Here is a 26,429-nt window from a genome sequence, read left to right on the forward strand (position 1 = left end):
CAACAAAATGGGGCTGGGGGCTGCGTCCCCGCAGGCCCCGTGCTGAGCCGTGTCCTCGCAGTGGCGGGGGGGGGGCCCTTCGGGGCCGTGGGGTGCTGCTGCCCCCCACCCTGCGGAGGGGGTGCAAACACCTCCCCCCCAGGTGCTATAGGGCTGGGGTTTGCGCAGATATCCCCCCCCCCCCCTAGGCCTAGGGGGGATAGGCTTTGGCTTGGCATCCCCAAGCTCTGCAGGGGGCTGGGATTTGGGCTGCCCCCCCCTCACCCCCCGCCAAGGCCCCTGGGAAGAGGAGGGGGCACTGGGGGTATTAGGATCTGGGCTCCGCTACCAAGATCCTGAGGGGGATTTGGGCTAATCCCCCCCGCCCCAAGGCCCTGTGGGGCTGGAGCTTAGTCTCCCCTCCAAGACCCGGGGCGGGGGGGGGCTGGGATCTGTCCTCCCCCCCCCCCCCCAAAGCGCCGGGGCTGGGATTTACCCTCGCTAAGGCCCCGTGGAGCCGGGATCTGACACACCTCCCCGTTCCCAGGCCCTGTAGGGCTGGGATTTGGGCTCCCCCGGCCCCCCCAGCAAAGCCTTGGAGGTGTGGGGGGGGGGCTCTGCGCCCTTCGTCCCTCGTTGGCCCCCCCCCCGCCCCTTCCCGGAGCGGCGGCCCTGGCGGACCGCGTCTCTATGGTATGGCGGTGCCGGCTGCCAGAGCGTCGCGGGGTACGTCATCACTCGGCGCCGGCGGGCGGTTGCCGCGGTAACGGCGCGGCGGCGGCGGCGATGGAGGGCGGCGGGCGGCCCTCGGCCGCGCAGGCCGTGCTGCTGGTCGCCAGCACCGCCCTCACCGCCCTGGTCTACTCCGTCTACCGGCAGAAGGCCCGCGTCGCCCGCGGCCTCGAGGTGGGTGCGACGGGCCCCCGGGGCGGGGGAGGGGGGTGTCGCGCAGGGGCCCCGGCCCGCACCGCGGCCTGGTGCCGTCGGTTGAACCGCGGCCTCCGTTTCTTCCCCGCAGGGCGCCAGGAGGGTCCGGCTGGACGGAGACCTGCGGGCGGTGCTGCTGGAGGCGCCGGGACGCTGCGTCCCCTACGCGGTCATCGAAGGTAGGGGCAAGGCCTAAAAGCCGGGGCGGTGGGGGTGTATCCTCACCCCGGCTGCCCCCTCGCCGGCTGGGTTTCATCCCCAGCCCCGCGGTTCTGCTCCCAGCAGCTCATCTCCTCCCTGTCAGGCAGCCTCTTCAGCCCCCCCATCTCGTTCAGATACTGCCCGTACCCGCTGTATGCCATAAGAAATGGAGCAGAAAATTAACGAGCACCTCACGCGTGTGCTTTGGATTTGTCTTTCAGGCGTGGTGCGGTCTGTTAAGGAGACCCTGAGCAGCCAGTTTGTGGAGAACTGCAAGGGCGTCGTTCAGAGGCTGACGCTGCAGGAGCATAAAATGGTGTGGAACCGAACAACCCACCTCTGGTACGTGCCCGGCGCCCACGAACGTCCAGCTTTCAGACCGGCTGAGGTGCCCTTGGAGGCCCTGAGATGCTGAAATGACTTCAGGCCCAGAAATGCTCCAGACCCGGACCCCACAGTGGCCCCGTTACAGCTGCTGGAACGGGGCACGTTTGGCTCTTTTCAGGGCCGTAGCCTTTCAGAGTTCATATAGGGGCTATAGGGGACGAGCACATAGAGTAACCCAACGTGGGCAGAACATTTATCAGCAGCCCCACATTGTTGCTGTGGAGGTGACCACGGGATGATATTTCCCAAGCAAAACACCACCTTCAAAACAGAAATTCGGTTGGATTTGGGTGATACCCACACCCAGGGGACCTGAGGACGGTCCCGAGAGCAGCCTGGCCCGCAAGAGCTGCTGAAACAAGAACACGGCGACACTCTTTGAGCCTCACCTATGCGGATAACGCTTACCAAATTTGCACGTGTGACAGGCAGTGCTTCTCCTCGCAGGGCGGTTTCTGGCAGCCGGGAACAGCACGGGGAGAGGAGGGGGAATTAGGTGGGCCAAAGCGCTCTCCTGGTGACGGTGGAAGCCTGCGCTGCTTCCGCGGGAACTGCGGAAGCGTTGAGATGAGGGCGGCGAGCCTCCCTGAGGGGAAAGGCGCCGCTCTCCACAGAGTCTCATCCAAATAAACTTCGCTCAGGGCAGGGGACATCTGGCAGTCCCCAAAATCAGCAGATCAGCCCACGCGGTGTTTCCCTGCCAGCCTCGGGGGAAGCACTAACGCTTGTGTTTGCTTTATCCCCTTCTCCTTCCCCAGGAACGACTATGAGAAGATCATCCACCAGAGAACTAACACCACCCCCTTCGACCTGGTCCCTCAGGAGGAAGGCACCGGTGTCACCGTCAGGGTGATGAAGCCGCTGGACGCTGCTGAGCTCAGCCTGGAGACGGTGTACGAGAAATTTCATCCCTCCGTCCAGTCCTTCACCGACGTCATCGGCCACTACATCAGCGGAGAGCGCCCGAAGGGCATTCAGGAGACGGAGCAGATGCTGAAGGTGGGCACGGCGCTGACAGGGGTGGGAGAGCTGGTCCTCGATAACACCATGATCAAGCTGCAGCCCCCCAAGCAAGGCATGCCCTACTACCTGAGCAGCGTGGATTTCCACACCTTGCTGCAGAAACAAGAATCGAACGTCCGGTTTTGGAAAATCCTGACCGTCATTTTCGGCTTCGCCACCTGCGCCGTCCTCTTCTTTGTCTTACGGAAGCAATACCGGCATCACCGAGAGAGGCGGCACCTCAAGCAAATGCAGGATGAATTCCGGCAGGCCCAGGAGCGCCTGATGCACGAAATGAACGCGGAGGGTGGAGAGACGCTCAAAAACGCCTGCGTCGTCTGCTTGAGCAACACCAAATCCTGCGTCTTCCTGGAGTGTGGGCACGTTTGCTCTTGCAGCGAGTGCTACCAGGCTCTCCCCGAGCCCAAACGGTGCCCGATCTGCAGGCAGGCCATCTCCAGGGTGGTTCCCTTATACAACAGTTAAATTTCTGTGGCCGGGGGGAGCTTTTGGTGTTAAAGCTGCCTCTCGCAAAGGGTTTTTCTCGCCTCGCTGCTTGGGTGGTTGATTTGGGGGAAGGGGAGGGAGCTTGAGCGAGTGGGGTGCTTTGACTGGGGCACAGAGCCGGGTTTAGAAGGCGACGGTCCAGCTGATCAGGGCTCACGTCGCATTCCGGAGGTTTTCGGGGTGGGAGACGAGGAGTCCTCGCAAAGGGTGCGGCGCTCAGCTGGGAGACGCAGTTTCAAGCTCTTCTGTAAACAGTCGGACTCTCGGGGTTTGTGTCATGGTTTACTGAAATACCCGGCTTATAAAACACTGGGGGGGGGGGGGGGAAAAGGTGTATTACAGCTTCTCAGAGGCTGCAGGATTTAGACGATGCTGTCACCTGGTTCTGGGGACCGACGGAGCAGGGTGGGCTTTCAGAGAGCTTGTAGGGGGGTTTGTGTGAACGCAGCTGATTTTGTGATCATCCGCGAAATCGGTTTTTGACCGTATCATGCCAGGACGCGAAAACAGGGAGGTGAAAATGCTGCGGCCGATTTCTGCACTTGGCTTGAGCTGGGATAGAAAATGGGACGTCAAGTAATAAATCAGATTGAAAAGTGCATTTGTCTCGCATCGTTACGTGACCCTGAGGGGGGGTGACGGGGTCTGCTGCCCTTCTGCGCTCCCTGGGGCGTACATGCTGCGCTGGTGAACGCCGGAGGAATGTGAATCACCCTGAGCGGTGGTCGAGGGGGGGAGTAAGAGGGGGGTGGGATCCCATCCCTCTCCGCTGAATCCGACACCAGTCGGGACAGACACTGCTGTCCCCTCCTCTGTAACGCAGAGCGGTACCAAACCCCCAAACTTTCACACAGAAAAGGAAAATTCCCTTCCCTGCCTCCCCCATTTTGCCATAAATCACGTACAGTAACTGCACCCGAGAGGGTTAACGAACCCAATTAATGAACTTCAATTAACGTTTGCTGTGGAGGGCATCGAGTTTGCAATTAGAGAAACACAGGGGCGGGGCGGGGCGGGGGAGCCCCTGGTTTGGGAGCCTGGAATGGGATTTGGGGGAAGACCCCGTGCTCTCTCCAATGCCTGCGGGCAGGCAGAACCGCTCGCGTCCCCCCCTCCGAGAACTCCCCCTGCCCCAGCACATTTAAAAAGAAATAGTTTTCCATCGACTACCAGGAAAAATGGTGAATTTAACAAGGAAACCAGTTGTTTCCTCGTTAAACATTAACTAGCCTGGGCCGGGCAGCGTCCGAAGGCCGCTTCGGTTGTATGGCACCGGTTTAATTTCCCCGCTGGCCCCAGGAGCGGGGGCTTGGGCAGCCTCAGCGCCGGGAAGGGCCGCATCCAGCCCGCCCGCCGGCTGTAGATGGCGGTGGCTGCCCGCCGCAGCGAGCCTGCCTGCTTGCCTGCCAGCGGGAAAAGCCAGAATCCCAGCGGGAAAAGCCAGAATCCAGCTCGCTGGCAGAGGCGTCCTTCCTCTCCCCGCCGTTATCGCCCTGCCTTGCCCTTCACGCCCTTCTGCTGCTGCCAGAAAATAAAATCTCCTTTTATCGGCACCGTGGGGAAAAAAAGAAACACCAAGAAACCCCCAAGGCTTTCCCCAGCTGATCGGGTCTGCCAAACCCCACACCAAATGCCGCCGTCTTCCCAAGAGTGTGGATTTAAGATCCGGACCAGCTGAGACCCCAGCCCCTTTCCTTAAAAGCAATTTTCTGCTGTAAAAATCATATTTAGAGGCTTTTTTTGAGGGGGGGGGGGGGTGTTACTGCCCATCACTCCCTGTACCCTAACAAGGCTTTGCCTTTCCCTCCCCAGCTGCGGTTTCCTGGGGACCAAGCACCCCAAAAAGCCTCGTCCCCTCGACAGGGACAGCGGGGAGGTCACCTCCCCTCGGGCAGCCAGGTGCAGGATGTGGCCTCGAGCCTTGGTGTTTTGCCTGGGGAACGGAGCCATCACGAAAAGCCTAAAAATACACTTTTGGGGGGGCTGAGCTTTCCCCGTTACCTTTCGCCTCCTGTTTTCAAGCTTTCCCCCGTGATATCTTGGGCGTAGACGCAACCTTATGTAAGGAGCTGACAGCTCGGGGGTGTGCGGGGGTGCGCGGGAGAGGGGCTCGCTCTCCGGGAGCTGAGGATTTCAGCAAACGAGGGATTTTGGAGATAAGAGAAGCCCCGGGGCAGCGTGCCCTGGCCCCGGTGTCGCAGGGCACCCTGTCCTTCCCGTGCCTCTGTCCTGCTTGGCCCCAAAACAAGCCGGGCTCCTGCTTCCGGAGAAATCCGCTGGCGCAGATGTTGTAACCCAGCCTTGCACAAACGGGTTTTTTTGCTGCCGTTCCCCACTGTCCCCCCACTTTGCTTGGCAGGGGATGCAGCAGGGATGCCTGAACCCCCCACATAGCTGCAGTCTTCCCCGAAATGGTAGCCCCAACCTTCCCATCGCCCCTTGGCCGGGCTGGCTTCCTTTGCCAGGCAATAACTCCGATGACCCACGCCGCTGCGGCAACACTGTGGTGAAAACCCAGTGGAAAGCTCGCAGCGACCCAAAAGCCCTCCCGCAGTCCCCCGGGAAAGGCTTGTGCAGGGACACGTCCTGGGCACCAACAGCCAAGCGCGCCCGGACCGACTCCCCGCCTTGCAGCCCCCCACAAAGTGCCAGAGGCCCCGTGACGGCTCATTCCTGCTGGGATCTGCAGGGCGGACGTGGGGCTGAGCCCACGCTCCCTGGGGACAGCCGCTGAGCTCTCCGGGGCTGCTGTGGGGCAGCCTGGACTTCCCAGGGATGCCGTGGGGCAGCTCTAGGCCCAGCAGGAATGCTGCGGAGCAGCTCTGAGCTCCCCAGATGTGGTTGTGGGGCAGCCTAGGTTCCCCAGGGATGCCGTGGGGCAGCTCTGGACTCACCGGGGGTTGCTATAGGGCAGCCTCGGGCTCCCCAGGGATGCTGCAGGGCGGCTCCAGGCTCCCCAGAAGTGCTGCGGGGCAGCTCCAGGCTCCCCAGAAGTGCTGTGGGGCGGCTCCAGGCTCCCCAGAAGTGTTGTGGGCCAGCTCTGGGCTCGCTGGGGGTTGCTGTAGGGCAGCCCCAGGCTCCCCAGAAGTGCTGTGGGGCAGCCTAGGCTGGCCGGGGGATGCTGCGGGGCAGCTCCAGGCCCCCCAGGGATGCTGCGGGGCGGCTCCATGCTCCCCAGAAGTGCTGCGGGGCAGCTCTGGGCTCCCCAGAAGTGCTGTGGGGCAGCCTAGGCTCGCCGGGGGATGCTGTGGCGCGGCCCCGGGCTCCCCAGAAGTGCTGTGGGGCAGCTCCGGGCTCCCCAGAGATGCTGTGGGGCAGCTCCAGGCCCCCCAGAAGTGCTGTGGGGCAGCTCTGGGCTCACCGGGGGTTGCTATAGGGCAGCCCCGGGCTCCCCAGGGATGCTGCGGGGCAGCTTGGGGCACTCTGGGGATGCTGTGGGTAGCTCCGGGCTCCCCAGAAGTGCTGTGAGGCAGCCTAGGCTCGCCGGGGGATGCGGCCCCGGGCTCCCCAGAAGTGCTGCGGGGCAGCTCCGGGCTCCCCGGGGATGCTGCGGGGCAGCTCCGGGCTCCCCAGAAGTGCTGCGGGGCAGCCTTGGCTCGCCGGGGGACGCTGCGGGGCGGCTCCAGGCTCCCCAGGGACGCTGCGGGGCGGCTCCAGGCTCCCCAGAAGCTCTGCGGGGCAGCTCCGGGCTCCCCGGGGACGCAGCCGGGGCGCACGCCGGTGGGGCAGCCCCGGGGATCCCCGCGGTGCGTGGGGCAGCCCGCCGGGGGCGGTGCCGCCGGCGGGGCCCGGGGGGGGGGGGGAAGGCGGTGGAGTGGGGGGGGGGGGGGGGGGCCGTGCCGCTCCCGCCCCGTCCCGCCCGGTCCCGCCCCCCGCTCCTCTATCGCCGCCGCCGCCGGAGCCGCCGCCGCAGCCGCGGAGCCGCCAGCAGCGCCGGGCCGGGCCGGGATGTGACGGGGCGGCCGCCCCGCGCCCCGCTGCGCCGCTGCCCCGGGCCCGCGGGCCCCGCGCCCCGGGAGGCTGTCGGGGGGCGGCGGCGGCGGCGGGTCCCCCCCCGCCGCCCCCATGTCGGAGGGGCCGCCCTACGGCGAGGGGCAGCTGGCGGGGGACGCGGCCGTGGGGCAGCTGCCCTTCCCCGTCCGCCTCCGCGGCCCCGACGGCCTCCTCGCCGGCGGGCAAGGCAAGCGGCCGCCCAAGCTGGGGCAGATCGGCCGCAGCAAGAGAGGTAGGTGCGTGGGTGGGTGCGTGGGTGCCGGCGGCGGGCGCCGGGAAGCGTCCCCGGGACGCGGGGCACCGGGAAGCATCCCCGGGATGCGGGGCACCGGGACCTTCCCGGGATGCGGGGCGCTGGGAAGCATCCCCGGGATGCGGGGCGCTGGGAAGCATCCCTAGGGCGCAGGGCAGCGGGAAGCATCCCCGGGATGCAGGGAGCTGGGAAGCGTTCCTAGGACCCAGGGTACACCGGGAAGCACCCCCGGGATGCAGGGCACTGGGAAGCATCCCTAGGACGCAGGGCAGCGGGAAACATCGCCGGGATGCAGGGCGCTGGGAAGCATCCCTAGGACCCAGGGCAGCGAGACCTTCCCGGGATGCAGGGCAGTGGGAAGCATCCCTAGGACACAGGGCATCGGGAAACATCGCCGGGATGCAGGGCGCTGGGAAGCATCCCTAGGACCCAGGGCACCCTCTGGGATGTCGGGCATCACATCCCGGGGACCTTCTCCTGGGCCGCAGGACACCGGGGACCATCCCCAGGGACAGGGCGCCATGGACCGGGCTCCCTGCGGGCTGCCGGGCATCGTGTCCCAGGGACCTTCCCTGGGGCGCTGGGTAGTGGGAACCTTCCTTGGGGACAGGACATGGTGCCCTGGGGACCAATCCCCAGGGCGTAGAGGTGAAGGGACCTTCCTCGGGGACAAGGCCCCGTGCCCCAGGCCCTTTGCCGGGCCGTAGGTACCTTCCCCGGGGACGGGGCACCGGGCACCGTGCCGGGGCGCAGGGTACCGGCGACCCTCCCCGGGGACAGGGCACGGCGCGCCGGGTACCCCGCGGGGTGTCGGACGCCGGGGCGCCGTGCCGCCTTTGCCGACGGCCGCGCCAGGGACGCGGGACCCCCCTCCCTAACCCCAGCCCAGGGTGCCCGCCACCCCGGGGTGACCTTGGGCGAGGGGAGCACGGCGGCAGGGTATTCACCACGGTTATGTTTTTTTTCTGCTTTCCAGTGGTTATCGAAGATGATAGAATTGATGATGTGCTGCAAAATCTCTCGGAAAAGGCCCCTCCCGGTGTTTAAAGCCTCCCCGGGGACGCTCGGCTGAAGCCGGAGGCGGGGGGGGGCCAGGGGGGTCGGTTTACAACGGCACAGGTTATCGGCAAAAAATAATCCCCCCCCACACACACCCCGCCGCCAAGACCGCAGCAACCGCGCCGAGCAAGCACTTGGAGAGCCGTCCTCGCCAGCCTGCAATCCCCACCGCACAGCAGCTCATCCTGCCCTCCGACAGACGCGCGGAGGGGAGGGCGGCGAGCGAGACAAAGCCCAACGGCAAATAAAAAAAATAATAATAAAAAAAAAAAGAATAAATAAATAAAAAATAATAATTGGAAAAATAATCACCCGCTCCAAAACCCCCACCCCAACCCGCCGGCGTGAGGGATGAACGGAGGCGTCACGCCGCGGCTCTGAATTACCGGTGATTTCTTTTCTCGGTCCGATGAACCTTGCACCACGCTAGATCGGGGGGTAAGAGGAAAGGGGGCAGCGAAAGATGGGGGGGGGGGGGGGCCGGCCCCCGGGGTCTCCCCCCGGCCAGGGTTGTTCCCAGTGGGCACCTTGTTTACATTATTTAATCTTGCAAAAATGAATCCGTGCACTTGGATGTACCACGCTATCCCCTTCCTTATGATTTTTTATGTTGATGTCTTTGGATGTTGGAAAATGATATAAAATATATATATATATATATTTCATTTTAGTCACGTTTTAAGGTTCTCGAGGGGAAAACCAAAACTTTTATAAAGGAAGGGCCTAGAGGAGGAATTGCTGGTTTATTTTTTAAAGCTTGTACTTCTTGGTTGCTGTGAGCAAAGGGACAGATTTTATATGTACAGGGGGGCGGGGGGACGCTCGGCTTTTCTAACTACCATGCAGTCTGTAGTGTGGGTGATCTTGGTTTTTTTTTTTTTTTTCTTATATTGTGGCAGTTTCCTCTCTTTAATAGACTGTATTAAAAATATATATATATAAAAAAAAAATCTCTAATGTAATCACAAGAGTGCCAAACACTTGGAGATGCCGGAGGGCAGCGATTCCCTCCCCGAGTCAAGCGGCACTCGGGGCTTTCCGCTCTTTCTAGGGCTCGGTCGATCTCTCGTGGGGTTTTCTTTGACTTCTCTTTTCTAATCTTTCTTTTTAACTATTTTGCATGACGTGCATAGAAAAAAAAAAAAGGGGAAAAAAAAAAAAAAGCACCTCTTGCGCGAGGGCTTGGTTTCTTGTTTCTGTTTGCGACTGACTGACAGACCTCAAGGCAGGTTTTCTTTCCTCCTTTTCTTAAATATTGTGTATGTTGCACTTTTATCCACTACACAGGGCTATTTCTGCAATGTCCAAATAAAAAGGAAAATGAAACAAAATGGAAAAAAAAAATAGTAATAAATGCGGATCTGCCGTGCTTTCCCGTGTGCTGCCGGGGCCCAGCGCCGCGAGCATCCCTCCCCATCCACCTAAATAATGCCGAAAATAACCAAGGAAAACCTCTCTGTTCTCTGGCACGGACCCCCCTGGCGACCGGGGTCATGCCCTGAATAATTAATTATAATTAATATTTATTTATGGGATTTTTTTTTGTTTGTTTGTTTGATGGGAAAACTCCTCTGGGGCACAAATTTCATGGAAAAAATTCAACACAAGATCCCGAAAGCAGCTACTGGGAACGGGGACCCAAAAAGGCGTCCGTCCCCTTCGCTGCCGGGAAAGCCTGCGGAAAATGGGGGTTTTCATCCCAGTGTTGCTTCCCCCCCCCCCCCCCCAAACCCAAATCCCAGCCGATTCCCTGCGACCGCTGTCGTTAATCATTGCCCGGGAGCGGGGCGGCATTAATAAGAGCCGTTATCGCTCCTGCCTGCGCGACCGAGGGCACGAGCAAACCTTTGTGCCGGGGGAATAAAAATACAATCACGTCAGGGGAAATGGGTCCCCAGGACGGGGTTTTATTGCAAAGAAAATAGTATATTGCAATAAAAGCAGCATGCCGCCGAGCAGGGCTGGTGCTGCTTTGTATGGTGATGGCCGGGGGGGTGGGGGGGACAACACATCGATTAATTTGAGGTGAGACGGGGTGCCGGTGCTGCCCAAACACCCCCATTTTTGGGGTGCTAAGGCCACAAGAATCTGCGCAGCCCCGCGCTCCCCTCCCCGCCAGCTTTGCTATTCATTTCTCCATTTTTAACCCCCGTCCCCTGCAGCCTCTCGAGGGTCCAGGATGGGATGGGGAGATTTGCTAAAGTGCTCCCTTGAAAAAAAAAATCCCCAATTATTTTAATTTTTTTCCCCAGCGGGTTCAGCTCTGGGGTCGCAGCCATATGGGTTGGACTCGGTGGACACCACCAACCCTTTGGCCCCGGGATTTTCTATTCCGGGTGACCCGATGCATCTGCAAAGGACAGGATGGGCCCATGGGAGGTTGGTTGGGTTTGGGGTGTCCCCCCCCCCAGTCTAATGGGTTTTGCCTCAACCAGCATCTGGGTGCAAGCCCATGGTTTTGGGGAGAGCAGACGAGGCAGCGCTGGGCAGCTCATAAGACACATAACCATGGGCTGGATGCGGCCATTGGCACTTGGTTAATTAAGTTTACCAAAAAGCCGCCGTTTTATGTGAAAACCTGATCTATGGGTCCAGACCCAATTGCCCACTTTCTCCCATGCACCAAAAAAACCCTCCCAGCACCCAAAACCCCCTGAAACCCAGATGCACCAGATCGGGTCCTCTGGGGATGGGGTCCATGCACAGCCCCAGGAGCCCCCCCAAAACCCCTCGACACCCGAGAGAAGCCTGGGATGAACCGGAGAAAACCTGAAGCCCGAGGGGGAAGGGAGGCTGAAAGAAGAGGAGATTCTGCTAAATTATAAACCGCTCTTTTATATGCGCGGCGCATAAATAATGGAGCAGGAGAGCCCGGCACGCCGGCGAGCTCGCTTACGGGGAGGATGCGGGATGGAGGGGCGAGAAGAGAGGGTTGCGGGATGGATGGCGGGGAAAGATGTGCCCAAGAGGCCGAGCCGGGGATCCCCTGGCCGTGCATTGCCGGGAGACGATATTCTGAAGGAGGATTTAAGGATTAAGCTGACCACGGGGCAGGAGTTTATTGCATACATTATTTAACAGATGGCCCAACGCAGGCGGCCGGCTGCCTACGGTCTCCCCGGTGACCTTGGCCGGGAGATGCCAGGCTGGGCAGGGAGCCTGGTGCCACCGCTGGGCTCCGGTTACGGGACCAGAGGAAAAAAAAAAAAATACCAAAACAAAAAACCAACCTCCCCCCTCCGGGAGCCAGCACCCAGCAGCTCCAGCGCCAAATCCCCATGGAAACTGCAAAAAAACCCACCCAACCCTGGCCCATATGGGCTGCTTGTTTTGGCAGTGGTGGGGGAAAAAAAATAAAAATAAATATAGAAGAGCCATTTGCAGGTTTATTTACCAAAGGAAACTCGGCATCTTTGGAAGAAGCAGGGTGCTGGAGGGACGAGCGAGGTGCAAAGGTCCCGACAGCACCCAGAGCACTTGCAAAATCCCGCTCCCAGAGGTGCTTTAATCCCATTTCCCCAGGGATTTCGGCACTGGGGGAAGGTGCTAAAATACTCGCTCCCCCAGCAAAGCCAGCCCCGACCCCTTACGCCCAGGAGCTGGGGGTGGGGTATTTTTATCCATCTCTAAAGCTGCTCATTTTCCGCAGGCTTGAAATCCCTGCGGTGATTGCAGCATCAGCCCTTTGCACCGCGTAACCCCCCCCCCCCCCGGGGATGATACCAGCCCTGGGGGTCCCAGGACATTTTGGGGCTGCATCAGTGCCCCCCACCACTCATTTCCCACATCACCAGGGCAGTTTGCAATAACCCACAGAAGAACATCCCAAAAATCGAGGGCAGTGGGCTGCAGCCGGGGCAAAGCAGAGCACGGGGTGGGGGGGGGCAGCGGGTGAACCCCCTAAAACAATTCCCCCAAAAGGACGCCCATGTAGCAACCACCCAAAATAAATATTCTTTTTTTTTTTTTTTTTTCCTCCTCTCCACCAGAACTAGGGCATGTTAAACTAGGCCAGCACTCCCCTGCAAAATGATTTATTTATCGTGGGGGGAGCGAGGAGGGACAGCGTGGGACTGGGGGCTGCAGAACAGCATGTCCGGGGCAGGGATGCTCCATCCTGCTCCAAACGCCGTGGTTTCAGGGAAGAAAATAGGGTCAGTTTTTTCCTCTTTTCTTGTTGAAAAATCACAATTACTCAGAAGGGGGCAGTTTTAGTGACCTTCAGCGGGGAAGATATGAAACTGGTCATTTTAACGTTATCAAACCCCTTTTGATCCATTCGCTCGAGACCGCTACTGTTTTCAACCACGTGTGATTAATGTTTTATATTGCGGCATTACCAACATAAAACATGCTTTAGCAAAACGGAAAATGGATAAAAACATGAAGAAAATTTTGCCCTGCAGAAAAACTCCATTATTTTTTCCCCTCCCTGCTTTTTAACACAGGAAGGAGAAAAACCCAGTGGCTGCCCACTCCCACGCTCGAGATCTCTTGGCCCATCCCTACCAGGCGATGGAACCACGGGCAATGGGGCTGGCCAAGGGCGATTTTGGGTGCAGCACCCTCCTGCTGGGTGCTCCCCCCCCCCTCAAATGTGGCCTTGGGGCTTTTTTTTTTTTTTTTTTTTTTTTTTTTGTGCTTAGTTTCCCCCGTGCCTTTGGGTTTCACCCTGGGAGAAGGGCTTCTCGTGGTGTGGACCCAAACCGTTGCTTGTTTGGGGGATTTGGGGGGGATGCGGGTCCCCCATCCCTGGGCTCTTTGTCCCACAGCCACTAGAGGCCACTGAGGCTCTGTCATCCCGCCTGATTTATTCGCGTGGGACATTCAGATGCCGACATTAGCACTCAAAAGGCTGAAACTGGGGGGGGGGGGGGGAATGCACAGAGGCAGCAAAATTTGGGGAAAACAAGGCAGAGAAGGGCTCGTCCCCAAGCTCCCTCGGTATCCCCAGGGGCACCCCCTCCCCGGGACCCCACGGGTGATGGGGAAAGCACTTTTCTCACCCCAAATCTGGTCAAGCCACTCAGCTGCCCAGGCCCACAATGAGCCCTACCAGGATTTTTGGGCATTCCCCCGCTCCTCCCCAAGCTAAACATCTCCAGAGGACAGGGAAATGCTGACCCACGTGCGGCTTCCCTCCCAGGCCAGCACTCGGAGGTGCCGGGCTCACCAGGAATTTTTTGGAGGGGTCAAGCAGCTGCTCCCAGGACATGGTATTTCCCACCCCTTAGGAATATCCTGCAAAAAAACTCCCAAATCCCTCCAGATGCCTGCCTCGGGGAGCCTGAAAGCAGAGCTGCCTGCCTCCCCAGGCTCCTTATTTTCTTTTCTTTTTGCCTGGAGTTAAATTTTCTAGGATATTATAAACAGCTGTTCCCACTAATGAGAACTAAGAGAAACATCAGACATCTTAATTCATATGTTGCTCAAGGTGTCAAACTGTTGCATTACAATAACAAGTGGAAGACACCTCACCAAAAAATGAGAAAAGTTTCACTCGGAGCTAAATGCAGAAGCAGATGCTGAAATAACAACCAAGCCCGAGCAAAGCACCGGGCTCTGCAACCCTCCCAATGTTTTCCCAGTTAAATATTCAAGGTTTGGGGGGGATTTTTTGGGGGGAGGGTGGGTGGAGATGCCTGCACAGCCTCACATTTGTGCAACCCAGGAGCATTTTCACACTCTCCGCGGGCAGGCGAGGATCACCACTGCTTTCTTGGGCCTGCCCCAGTTCCCAGCCTCACTGGCCTCAGCAGCAGATTTCCTACTGGAGATCTTCCACACCGGTTTCTCCCGTGGGTTTCGGCGGGATGTGCCTGCGACAGCGATCGCCCAACCTCCTGCCAGGGATGCAGCACGGGGGATATGAAGGAAACCAGAGGAATTCGGACTCCCCTCCACTCTATGGCATTGCAAATATTAATATATATTATTTTTGCAGAGGTGCACGCGTGACGCCCATATGAGCCCTTTGCTTTGCGGGCTTCGGTCCTCCCGGTGGCTTTTAGGCATCTCCCACCCCGCTCGCCCTTTCCCATGGAGTTGCTGTTGATGAGCAAGCACGGGGGGAAAAAAAAGGGAGCAAAGCGGCTGCCGGGAGGGAGCATCTCCCGGGGTGCCCGGAGCTTTGTGTGCACGGCTTGGAGTATCAGCCCCTTCCCGGGGTGGGGGCTAAAAGAAAATAAAGGAAAATAACCAAACCACAAAAATAAACCCCCAAGCAGGCCATGTGATGTAACACTCCAGAATACCCGGCGGTGAGTCACGGCGCTGGGTGCCGAGATGGGGCTGATCCAGCTCTGAGTCAGCCCGGCGGGCTGTGTTTGCCCCCCACCCACCCACACCCCCTGCAGCTCCCCGTTTCCCATTTTTGCTCCAAACCCGCACAAATACAAACAAATAGGCCGTGACTCAGAGGCACACAGTGGGGCTTAACCCGCAGCACCCCATCTTAGCCCCCCCCCCCCCCCCAGGCTCCCCAAATCCCCGACGGTGATCCCCACAACGACAGGGCCAGACACACCAGCATCTTGCAAAAGCCAGGCCTGGGAACTGTTGAAGTATTTAAAGGGGCTTTAAAAAAAAAAAAAAAAAGTAGTATATTTTTGGAGGGGGGGAACATGCACAGAGGAGGTTCTCGGATGCCACTGCAAGGAAGCACTCAGGATTTTCCAACTAGCTCTAATTAACGAGCATTTCCTCAGCTTAGCATCATTTTAAACCTGAAGCAACAACTAATTCCCCTCAGTCAAGAGCAGAGGAAGCAGATTCGGAGCAGAGACCCTGCCCAGGGCCAGCTGAGATGGCGGGATGAAGCCCCACACCCGGGACACCCACACTGCGAGGGGTGGTGGGTGCTGGTGGAGCTGGGATGAGGCTCAGCTCCCGGCTGGGTGCAATCCAGTCCCAGCCCTTCCCAAGCCACAGCATCCTATAACATCCCCAGCGGGATGGAAACCAGCAAGAGTCAGGGTTTATTTTGGAGGAGGTACATTCGGAAAGCTGCCCCGGGGTTATTTTCACCTGACCTGGACAAATACATGGAGGGGGAAAACCCTTACAGCAAAAAAATGCGTCCTAGGTTGAGCAGCACGCAGGACCCAGCATGGTGCAAAGCTGAGCCTGGCACTGGATTTAACCTCCCGGGATTCTCCCAGCCGGATTAACCCCCAGCCTCGTTGCCCAAGTTAATGCACCGTCCCCGTGCCGCAGGTTAAGGAAAGGCAGAAGGCGAGTCGCCCCGCACCAGGAGCAGGATGAGACCCCGGCAGCATCCTCAGCATCCTCAACGGGTTGTCATAGCAACGGGTTCGGCCCCAAATTGGCCACGGGTGCCGGGGAAGCAGGGGCGAGGAGGGGGCTCACAAGGACACGTAGCACACCAAAACAGCGGTGTATAATAAGAAAAAAAATCATTTTGCACCTTGGTGCACCGGGAGCAGGCGTGAGGGGAGGCTGAGGTCGGGCTGTCGGGGCTGTGACCCAATGCAAATCCCCCCCAGGCCAGTCCCGTTGGGGGGTTTTGGGGAGCTGCCCCCCATCCCATCACCCCTGCAAGTGACCGCCGCTCAGCACAGATCCCCATCAGCCCATTTCAGGTGTATCAGCCTTCCCAGTTTAATTCATAGCCTGGCTGGGAAGTCCGGAGCCCTGCTATAGCCTTTCCTGGCTCCAGCCAGGAGCAAACAGCCACAAGACACCAAAGCACTAATTTTACAGCCCTGAACGCCAGGGAAAAAAAAAAAAAAAAAAAAAAACCCGCATCCAGAGAAGGTGCAGGCAGGAGGGAGAGCCTAGGCAGGTGCACGGATGCTGCCGGGTGCACGGATGCCTGCGGGCCCCCGCAGCCGCCCACCCCCACGGCGGTGCCCGCCGGCTGCGGCACTGTTACACAAGGCTCCCGGCGCTTGCATAAGCCGCAGCGGTGTGCGCAGCCCCAAGAAGAGAGGAAAAGCGAGGAGGGACCACGGCCCTGAAGCTGTGCCGTGGATTGGGACCCATGGCCTGAGCCCGTCTCCCGTGGCGGGGGCGGGGGGTCCCCGTGGGTCCCACGGCAGGGACATCACGCAGCCGGAGCTGTCCCTAAATGCAGCGGTGTGACCCCCTGCAGAGTGACCGACCCCATCCCTTCACCATCCTTGCTAGAGAGACACCCCCCCCCCCCAAAAAAAAAAAAAAAAAAAAAGGAGGAATTCAACTCGCCACAGCTCAAGCCCAGGAGAAAGGCTGCCAAAAAGCACAAAGCCAGCGAGCAGCACTCACAGCAGCCCTACAGCACCCAACACTCACTTGCCTCCGCTTCCAGCCCTGGGACTAGGGGTATCCCCAAGGGAAGACCATTTTTTAAAGACTTTTAACCAAGCAGAATGGGGTGTGCGATGGGGAAACACTTTGCAGGGCTCGGGCAGGCTGGGAGCAGCATGAGCTGCTCCTGGGGAGCCTCTACAGAGCAGCATGCATGTGGGCGAACATCTCCCCTTCGGCTCCCAGTCCTCATCCCAGGAGGAATAAGCACGGCCTTTAAACCAGCGTAACATCTCCAACCCAGGGATACATTTGGCTAAAAGCCCCGGTAATTTTGCACAGGGAGGCTCACCCTGTTTATGCACCAAAACACGTTGTTTCTACCCGTCGTGGCGCTTTGGCATCGGCTCATCTCGTCGGCTTGCACGAGCCCATGGCAAGAGAAGGTTGCAAGGACCTGCAACCCCAACCAGACCACCTCTTCCAAAGGATTTACACCCCGCAGCCCAGGTGATCACACCTTCCAGGGGCTGTACCCCACCACATTGGGGCCGATGCGCATTTTTACCTCCACACCTTCCCACCCCACAAACCCACGTAACCTCGCCGCGCTACCTGCATCCCTTGCTTTCCTGCCTTGTGCACAGAAAGGGTTAACAGCAACAACGAAAAAGCCAAGAAAGCCCCTAATTTAATGAGCAGGGAGGGAGGGGAAGCTCACAGACCTCTAGCTTAGCTTTTTGAACCTCTGCAATATAGTATCTGTGGGTTCAGGAGACTTAACGATTTTAACAATTAAAGGGACCTCCTGGGAGGCTGCGCACAGAGGGGACAAGCGCTTGCAGGACCCGTGCTCACGTGTGACATCCCAGCCCGGTGCACGCTTCCCCCGGCAAAGGTGACTTCACAGGTGGCACGAACAATAGAAAACCAGAAAAGGCCATTGCACAGGGGGACCAATCCTCCTGATTTAAATGCAACCCCCAAAACCAACGCTGCAAAGCCATAGGCATCCCCGGACCCCAAATAAACACTTACCAGTGGCCCTCGGGCAGCGATGCCAGCCCCTTGCAGCACAAGGGAACAAATTTCCATCCTCCTTCCTCACGTAGGCTGGGGAAGGGCACTGTGGGGACAGCAGCCATCCCAAAAGCAGAGCCCTGAGACAGGGACAACCATAGCTTGCTGGCAGGATCAGGCTCCCCAGAGCCCTAGGCATGCACCCATCCCTCCTCAGAAGTCCCCCCCACACCTCAGCCTCAGGCCTTCTATTGCCTTCAGGATAAGTAAATTACAAAAACTCAGTGCAGCTGTCCTGGGTGTGAGCACAGGGGGAGAAAAACCAACCCAAAAGGGCCCAAACCCCAGGTGCTTACAGAGCACCCAGCCCCAAGGTGAGCGCTGGACCAGCTGATGGCCGCTAAAATAACATTATTAAGGTGATGCCCAGCAAAGTGCATGTGCGGGGCCCCCGAAACCCCGCCGAACCCTCCGTTTTCCTGCAAAGAGGAGCGGGGCCAGGGCAAAACAGAGCCGCGGGAGGCAGAGAAGGCGGCGTGCGAAAACGCGGGGCGGCCGGCAGCTATTTCTGCGCCGTGTCAGCACCCACTGACAGCAGCCGCTGTTTGCTTCTGCGACGCATCGGCGTGAGCACCCCTGAGAACACGGCAAAGCTATAGGCCTATTTTTATATATGAAATCCACGTGTATTTATATGTATTTCTACGTTATCCCTGCAGTGCGCTCGGTGGGATTGCAAGGCGTGGAGCTGATTTTGGGTGCAAAGCTTGGGAGTCTGGGGTCCAAGCGAGCTGCTGGCAGGTGCTGGGCTGCAGCCGTGGGGTCTGCATTTAGGGACTCCCGGGACTCCTCATTTCCCCTTATCCGATGGGCAGAAGCCTCTGGAAATCCCTTCTCCTTCCTTGTGCTCAGGGTCAGTCTTTTTTTCCTCAATTTCTGGGACTTGGAGATAGAGCCAAGCGAATGCAACCGATTGTGTAACATTTTGCTCAAAAAGCTTCTTAAACAGCCACATATTTCTATTGGATTTCCCTTGCCCTTCGCTGCTGATTACGAGAGTATTTATATATAAATAGAAGCTGTCTTCCCCGTAATCTGCTTGTTTCTCCTAATTAACTCGGGGCTGCTCTCATCGGGCTGCTCAGCCCCTGGGTTTTGGGGGTGCTGGGACCCAGCGGCGCTCGGTGAACCCAAATCTGCCAAATTTCAGCTGGAATTACTTTTTAGTTGTTTTTGAGGGAGCAAAGCCCTCCTGGCTCCCGGAGGCTTGGGAAAAAACCCTTTTCCAAACTTTATCTGCCCCAGCATCCTCCCTGTCCACCCAGCCCCCTGCTCGGGGGAGTGCTCGAACACGATTTCTTTGCCGCACCTTCCTCCGTCCTCACACAGCTCTCCTGTAATTTATGGAACGTCTCGATTTGCTAATTATTTTAATCATTATTACTCATCTTTCCCCTTCTTCCCCCCCTTAAAACTTCGTCCTGAGCCTGTCAATCACTTTAATAGCTGTTTACAACCTATCATCAAGTCTTGCATAACATCCACATGACTTCGCTCAGATGCCTCTGACACCCAAAAGCTGCCCCTGAGCTCTATTTCGGGAGCGATGAAGCCCACGGCACCAACCGGCTGCATCCCCCGCCGATGCGCCGGGGCCCTGGGATGGGGAGAATCAAAGGGACAAACAGCCCCCAAAGCAAAACAATTTTGTAGTTAATGTAAGACAACCCCACACTCCTCCCTGGCCCAGGTTTTGGGGGTGAGGGCTTGTTTGGGTGGCTGCTGACCCCCTCCCCGGCATCGCAGGTGGATGTTGCTCTGCTACATTTATTTGGAGAGATCAGGAGCAAAAAGCATCCGGAGCAGCCCTGGACCACTTTGTGGATGCTCTCGGGGGGCTGCGGCTGCAGCATGGCCTCTGCGCCCCGCTCTCCTCGGCCCCAATGGGACACGCGCACACACAAAGCGCAGCAAACGCTGTTAAAAAGCTCATTTTCCAGCAAAGTTCTCCACCCCGCGGCATCGCCCGTCGGCGGCGGGTTGGCAGGCGGACGGGGGCAGAGGCGCAATCTGTGCTTGAATGGCTGCCGGCACATTGCCAGCCCTTTTCGGCAGGCGATGGCTGGGTTGCGGGGGGGGACACACAACACCACGGCTCTTTTTTAAGCTCTCCTGTCCTCCCCCTCTCCCGCAGGTTTCATAACCCTTCAAAGCAAGGAAAGGCTCCTTCGGTTGCCGGCTAACGAGCCCCTGCGGAGGAAAAGCCATGGCCCTGGCAGGCAGGGATGTTTGGCAGCAAAATCTCCCCACCGTGGCACGTGTCGGGGCGGGGGGCACGCGGAGGGGTCTCTGCGGGACCCCACCATCCGCCGCAACTCCCTGGGACCCCCACCGGCAGCCCCAGGATTGCAGTTTTGCACCAGGGCTGCCCCAATTTGGCCAGTTCTCTCCCCAAAACACCCCTTGGCACTGATGGCGGCACGATGCCGCCCGGGGCTGGGAAGCCTTTTCCTCCCTCCCCGTGCGGATGCTGCATGCAAATATTTATTTACGCAGTGTAAAGGGGCTTATTTATTAAGCTACGGCTGACAACTGTATCCAAACTAATTTCTCTTAATGAGGCACTTGCAGTCACCCTGGCAACAGCATCGGAGCACCCTTCCTTAAGAGGATGACTTAATGGGGTGAAAATCCCCTTGGATGCAAAGGGGGACGCTGAGGGGGACCCTCCAGAGATGCTGTGGCAGGAGACACCCGTCCCCACTCCTGGGGAGACCCGCTCCGTCCCCAGAGAATATGGCAGTTCCCAGCCTCTCCCAGCAGCCAGCCCTGCTCTCATTAGTGGCCCAATTAGCCAACCGAAGGCCAGCTAATAAATCAAGGGTTGCTGCAGCACAGCGGGCAAGCACGGCTGGGCACTTTTTTAGCACACGGCTGATCCCTGGGCTCAGTCCGGGGCGAGATGATGGGGAAAGAAGCGTTTTCCATCCACGCGGCTTTGCCAAGGGTGCAGCAAAGATGGGCAGTGCAGGGGCAGGGCAGGGAATTTGGGAAGGGAAAGAGGCTTAGAAAGCAATTGCCAGCCCCTCGCCCCAAGTGCTCTTTCCCAGCAGGCTGGCAGAGGTGGGGGGATGAGACAGAAACAGCCGGCCCTTCTGCTCTAGTACAGAGGGGGCAAATTGGGCCACAACTGTCTATTTTTTTTAATACAGGTATATATACATAGGTCACCAAAAGCAGGAGGGCATCCGAGTGGGTCCTTGCTTGCCAAGAGGAAAATAAGGGACAACATAGCTCCTACCTCCTGCTTTGGGTTGGAAAACATGATGGCTGCTTGATTAATACCTGTAATAACAACACTAATTAAGGAAGGTGTAGGATGAAGGCAGAAGGATTTTGGCACCCTTCCAATGGCCTGGGTGACAGGGTAAATTGCTGAAAGCCCCGATACTAGATAGAGTTGGCAGCAGGATTTCTCTGCTCCTCATCTCTGCCTCATGGAAGAATTAAACCAGACTGCCCCTGTTTTTTAAGACCCCGATCCATCAGCTTACAAAGTGCTGTGCAGTTTGGGGTTTGCAAAACACAGCTCCCCAGAACCTGAAGGAAGCTCCTTCCCCTCTGAAATCCAGATCTTAACTCATGCACTAAATTAGGATGGGGGTTTGGGGGTTTTTTTGGACAGCCACACAGTGCTCCAGCCAGCTGGGGTGCCCCTGAGGAAGAGGGCAGGCACAGACCCAGGACACACACCCCCCCCCCCCCCGAAACAAAGGACTCACACCAGGCAGTTAAGCAGGCTGTGATTTACTGGGACAACAATTTCTGCAACAGAGAACACGACTGCACCAAGGCACCCAGCCGGCAACCCTGCAGCGCGCCGAGCATCGCCGCGCTGGGGACCCCGGAGAGGTGACACCGAAAGCAGAGACCGGAGGGATGCTTGTGGTCCCCGGCACCAGTTTCCCTCCCGTCTACCCTCCAGACACACAGACACAAAACAGAAACCTGCTGAAACACGGCAAGGCTGCTACATGCCAAGGGAGGGAGTGAAAGGCAACAGGTTTCGGACAGGCTCCACGGGCATTGCAGCCACGCCGGAGGTGACGGCGTGTGATTCCCGCCATAGGCACTTGATCCGCGGAGCTGCCGCCGGCTGGATCCTGCAGAAAAAGCCCGTCCTGGGGGCTGCCAGGCAGGGCCCAACGCCACCGGGGCCGGGCGGTGAGCTCGATGCCTCTCCAGTCGGCAGAGAGTGAAGTGGGAGCCCTGGGGGTGAGGGCACCCACCTCCTTGCGGGGCACAGGGTGACGATGGCGAGCATCCCCATGCCTGCCGGGGTCCCAGGCAGCAGGTTTGAGGAGACTCACCCCACTTCGTGTCCCGGCACGGACCATCCTGGAGCATTCTCCGACGCTGAGCTGGCCACAGCAGCTGGGCAGAGGCGCCGGTGGCATGCACGGCGCAGGATGGGGCTGGAGAAGCCACAGCAGCGGTGAGAGCAGCGTTGGGCTCCGAAACGGGATCACCCACTTCATCCCCTTTGCCTTCCCTGAAAGCCAAGGGGATGTAGGAAGTGCTGCACCGCTGCTGCGCACTCGCCCCTGAATGCAGAACAAGGGACCTGTTGACTCCAGAAGCCCCCCAAATTGGGGGCATGCTCGTTTTTGCTGATGGCTCCAGATTAACAGAGAGCTGGGCAGCTCCTAGGAGTCAGCCTGGGTCTTTTGGGAGAACCAAGGGATCAGAAACCAGCTCACTAGTAACCCCAGGAGGGCTGAGATGTATGTGCCCTGGGAATAAACCCTGCTCTGGTAAAGTCACAGGGACCAGAGGGGATCATGGTGGGCAGGGAGCTGAAGAAAGGCAGAAAACAAGAGGTAGTTTTTGCTTGTGAGCTAAAATACTCCTGATCTCCACCAGCTCTGCTCAGAAAAAAACAAAAAGATTTCATACAAAGTAGATTCCTGCTCACAATGCTTTGCTAGGGATCGGAGGGGATGCTTTCCCCCATGGGAAGGTTTCAAAGAAAAGATGCTTTGTCTCAGAAGGAAACACCCTTTCCCATATTCCTACATTTCCCCAGTTTCCCAACTGTTTGCAGCTGGACAGTTTTCAGCTCTTACACTCACACTCCCCTTCTTACTGGTCCCTCCTCGGCAGAGGAGCCAAAGCCCCTATGCCTGTGAACCAACTGCATTTCCTTTGATTTTTCTAAGCCCCCAGACAAAACCAGCCTAAGTCCAACCAGAACTGGGGCCTTTCTGCAGCAGAAAATTAAAGATAAGAAAATTAATAAAAACCCCCCAAAACCTGGAACCTCTATTTCCCCCTGGGAACGTCACTGACTAGTAACAAGTGAGCTTGTGGTTAAAAAATGTCCATTCCCAGCTTCTCCTCCCTGTCTCCTCCTCTTCTTCCCATCAGCTTCTAGAAGCCACAGTCCCCACGGTGCCTCCAGTGCCCTCGGTCTGCTACGAATTACAGCGGATAACGAAGCTCCCAGAAATCGCCTGGGTATCGCTGGGCTGTGCTGGAGCCAGCGAAGGGATTTTGCTGCACCATGGTGAAAGCTGCCCGTCACAGTGAACAACTTGGCCGGGCTCCCGTGAAGCCGTGGTACCCACGATGGGTCCAGGGGTGCAATATGTGTCCGGCTGCCTCTTGGCTTTAAGAAGCACGAATGCAAGAAGCGGAGATGGGGATAGCGATGGCTCCATGTCGCTCCGAGGTTTGGGAGGGCTCTTCTCCTCTCTTCCCTTCAAGAGGGTTGAGGCAAGGGCAGGTCTGGCCACGGCTCTTGGGACAGATGCTGCAGGGGTTCCAGTACAAGTCCCCCAGCTTGGTGGGGTTTAGAGGGTCTGGCATCCTTAAAAGAGCAAGCCTCGGAGCCGTTGGATTCCAAGGCAGGTCCCTGCGGTTCAGAGCTGACAGATCAGCACACAGGAGGCTCGTGTGGAGAAGGAAGGATTCAGCATTTTGGCAGGGAATAAAATTCCTCTGTTATTTTAATGCAGGGGATCTCTATTCCGTGTCAAGTGCAAGGGACTGGTTTCCTTAGCCCGTTCCTTCCTTCAATCCCAGGCACCCCTGCTCTGCCTGCGAAGCTCCGAAGGCACGCCGTCGGCTGCAAGGGGTCTCGCAAACTCCCTCTGGGATCACAGAGGGGCTGAGGGAGCCCAGCACCGTGTGGATGTGATGGGATTCGGTCCCAGCCTCCGACTGGCCTGGCTTGTCGGCGCATCGCTGGGCTCGAGGCAAGGCAGCATCCTCCCAGCCGTGACAGCAGGATTGCTCTTCAGATGGTCAGTCCCAGCCTGGATTTCCTTTGGTTCATGAGATGAGTATGTTGTCGGACGTTCAGCTTTGCCAAAAGACATCTGAGATGGCAGAAGCCAGGCAGCAGCCTCAGGAGAGCAGCGACTCGGGGCTGGGGGACCGCAGCAGGGGCTTGGCAGCAATTTGGGGCTGGAAAGGGGCAGCCAAGCGAGGACAGGGCAAGTCGAGCAGGCATTAGGGAGACCTGCTGTGGGAACAGGGCTGAGAACCAGAAGAAACCAGGATCAGAAGGAACTGCTGTAGCTGGAGGTGCTGCACCAGTTAAAAATAAATAGCATCCTATGGTGGGCAGCTGGTAGGTACCTTCCCAGGGCAAAATACCAACCGCTGAGCACAGGATTTTGCCCGGGCTGCTTCTGTTTGCAGGGCTCGCTCTAATAAACACGCATTGTCCCTGCAGAGGAGGAATTGAGCTCCTTGGAGGTGTTTCCTTGAGGACGGGTCCCTGCTCCTGCGCCCTCAGTAAGCTGCCCAAGCCCCTCTCCTCGTCCTCTTTACACGCTGCTTGGGTTGTAGCACAGCAGGTTGAACTCCAGGTTTTCATCCCAGTGCCGGAGCAGGACAAAGAGCTGCTGGGCTGCAGCTTTCACCGTGGCCAGGCTGTATCCCTCTGGGAAGTCCTGTTCGCTCAGCCACAGGCTGGCCTTGGCGGCCACCAGCTCCCACTCAATGAAGTAGGAAGCCGAGCTGTGCTCCAGCCAGGCCAGGGCCACCGCCGTGGCCCAAAGCATCCCCTCCGGCTCCGTCTGCTGCTGCAACTCGATGTCAAAGAGCAACGCCTGGACCTCGGAGCCATCCGTCTCCGAGCCCCGGCCGCTGTCGGCTTGCCACTCGGCCGAGGCCGGCGTGCTCTCCGGGGAGGAGAAGCGGCGGATGGTGATGGCTGGCGGAGAGAGTTCCTTCTCGGCTTTCAGGGCTTCGGAGATGCTCTCCACCGCGCTGCCTGAGAAGTGGCGAAGGCGGCCGGCATCCTCCGCGTGACTGCCGGGTCCCTCCGGCACTGCACCCAGAGCGACGTCTCTGATGGTGGGACTCTTCCCGTGCGCACTGGGAACCAGGAGCTGCCGATCGGAGCCGAGGCTTTTGTGCTCCCTGGAGGGACTGGTCTTCTTGGTGCTGTAGGAGCTGGAGGGGCTGAGGGCCAGGCGGTGGCAGGCAAATGGAGATGTCCACTTCAGCTTCTCCATGGGGATGTTGACGGCATCGCAGAAGGCCGAGTTCATGAGAAAGGCACCACAGGCCAGCTGCAGAGACGCCTGCAAGGAACGGTGGGCACGTAGAGAAGCTGTGAGATACCAACCGCTTCTGGGAAGTTCAGGAAAAAGGCATGCATGGATGGAGCAGCTCTCCATCTCCGAGCAGACCATCAGACATGGCCATCAGAGACAGCAAGAGGCAGGATCCAGAGGGATCCTCCTGCCCTCTGTGACCTCCTCCCTGCAGTGACTGTGCAACCCCAGCAAGACCTGGGAATGTGCTGCTTACCAGGGGAAGGTAGTCCATGTTCTCATTGTCGCCCTCGGAGCTGGCTTCGCTCACTCTGCTTGGAGATTTACTCATGAACCCTTTGGCGGCTCGAACCAGCAGCCTGGTTTTATTGAGGGTTAGCCTGCAGGAGGACAAAAAGGTGGCCATCACCTCCGTGCCCCTCCTGACGCCCACCCTCCCCTCCAAAAGCCATCCCTGGTCCCCAGACACTGGCATCGCGCTCGGTCCCGGCTCCGGACGCTAACCCTGGGGTGTCCCTTCACTCCCCCTTGCTTGTGTTTGCATCGGACCCATGGAGATGCAAGATATCTGCTAAGGTCAGAGGAAGGTCGAGCTGGCCCATACCTAGCAGCAAAGAGGCTCTCGATGGATTTTTGGGCTTGTGCAGAGGAAGCAGACAGGCTCTGTAATGGCCCTGGGAAGAAACACAAAGCTGGGAGTAAAACGAGGTGCTACAGGAGAGCGAAAGGGAGCAGAGTCTACGCGCTGGGACATGGGGTGGCTTGTTCTGCTGCTGAGTCTTTGGTAAAATCCTTCCTCTCCCCTTGCCTCATTTTTCCTACGTGGATAATGAAATTCCCACACCTCTCAAAAATGAACCTGGGGGAAATCTATAGCAAAGGCCCCATCAGGCTCTGTCCTTTGCACCCTGGAAGGAGTCAGGTCTGGTGCTCAGAGGCCTAATTTTAGGTCATAAGGTTTTATAAAAACCCCAAAAACTCAGCAGAAGTATTTGGTGAAGAGCCCAAATCACGGACTCAATGCACCTGCACCCTGGCAAGTACCGTCAGCTCTTTTCCCTACCTTCGGGGAGGCCGCAGCGCTCCCAGCCGGAGGAGGAAGGGGTGCTGCAGGGCGACAGGCTGCTCTCCTCTGCATCTGCAATGGAGGAACCTCATCAGCAACGCTGCCCAGCTGAAATCGCCACCGCGCCGGGCTGCAGCACGGCCGCTCTCCCTCTCTGCAGCATTATCAGGTTAATGAGCCTGATCGGGGGCGATTTTGATTCAGCTGCAGATCTGACAAT

The 26,429-nt window shown here is 58.4% G+C and overlaps 3 protein-coding genes across 3 annotated transcripts in view; 2 read left to right on the top strand and 1 right to left on the bottom strand.

The window, feature by feature from the left end:
* The first annotated feature begins 720 nt into the window (after window positions 1–720).
* Window positions 721–3,602, top strand: MUL1 (mitochondrial E3 ubiquitin protein ligase 1). Its single transcript, XM_030019192.2, has 4 exons — window positions 721–885; window positions 998–1,085; window positions 1,329–1,449; window positions 2,253–3,602. The coding sequence occupies exons 1-4, from the start codon at window positions 766–768 to the stop codon at window positions 2,980–2,982; spliced, it is 1,059 nt and encodes a 352-aa protein (XP_029875052.1). The 5' UTR covers window positions 721–765; the 3' UTR covers window positions 2,983–3,602.
* Window positions 3,603–6,900: 3,298 nt separating this feature from the next.
* CAMK2N1 (calcium/calmodulin dependent protein kinase II inhibitor 1) lies at window positions 6,901–9,639 on the top strand. Its single transcript, XM_030018999.2, has 2 exons — window positions 6,901–7,228; window positions 8,226–9,639. Exons 1-2 carry the CDS (start codon window positions 7,069–7,071, stop codon window positions 8,294–8,296), a joined length of 231 nt encoding a protein of 76 aa, XP_029874859.1. The 5' UTR covers window positions 6,901–7,068; the 3' UTR covers window positions 8,297–9,639.
* An 11,727-nt stretch (window positions 9,640–21,366) lies between these two features.
* VWA5B1 (von Willebrand factor A domain containing 5B1) overlaps window positions 21,367–26,429 on the bottom strand; it is a 30,399-nt gene continuing 25,336 nt past the window's right edge. The window contains exons 19-22 of the mRNA XM_030019235.1: window positions 26,207–26,281; window positions 25,748–25,817; window positions 25,400–25,523; window positions 21,367–25,170 (exon numbers count right to left, since the gene is read on the bottom strand). Coding sequence (XP_029875095.1) covers window positions 24,409–25,170; window positions 25,400–25,523; window positions 25,748–25,817; window positions 26,207–26,281 — 1,031 coding nt within the window. The 3' untranslated portion in view covers window positions 21,367–24,408. The remainder of the gene's footprint in view (window positions 25,171–25,399; window positions 25,524–25,747; window positions 25,818–26,206; window positions 26,282–26,429) is intronic.

Source organism: Aquila chrysaetos, chromosome 6 (assembly GCF_900496995.4).
Source record: "Aquila chrysaetos chrysaetos chromosome 6, bAquChr1.4, whole genome shotgun sequence".
Lineage (NCBI taxonomy): Eukaryota > Metazoa > Chordata > Aves > Accipitriformes > Accipitridae > Aquila > Aquila chrysaetos.

What these genes read in the sequence shown, in the direction of transcription:
- CAMK2N1 (XM_030018999.2), top strand. Translation starts at nt 7,069, where the DNA reads ATGTCGGAGGGGCCGCCCTACGGCGAGGGGCAGCTGGCGGGGGACGCG. An exon ending in GATCGGCCGCAGCAAGAGAG is followed by an intron (nt 7,229 to 8,225) that starts GTAGGTGCGTGG and finishes TCTGCTTTCCAG; the next exon opens with TGGTTATCGAAGATGATAGA.
- MUL1 (XM_030019192.2), top strand. Translation starts at nt 766, where the DNA reads ATGGAGGGCGGCGGGCGGCCCTCGGCCGCGCAGGCCGTGCTGCTGGTC. An exon ending in GCGTCGCCCGCGGCCTCGAG is followed by an intron (nt 886 to 997) that starts GTGGGTGCGACG and finishes TCTTCCCCGCAG; the next exon opens with GGCGCCAGGAGGGTCCGGCT. An exon ending in AACCGAACAACCCACCTCTG is followed by an intron (nt 1,450 to 2,252) that starts GTACGTGCCCGG and finishes CTCCTTCCCCAG; the next exon opens with GAACGACTATGAGAAGATCA.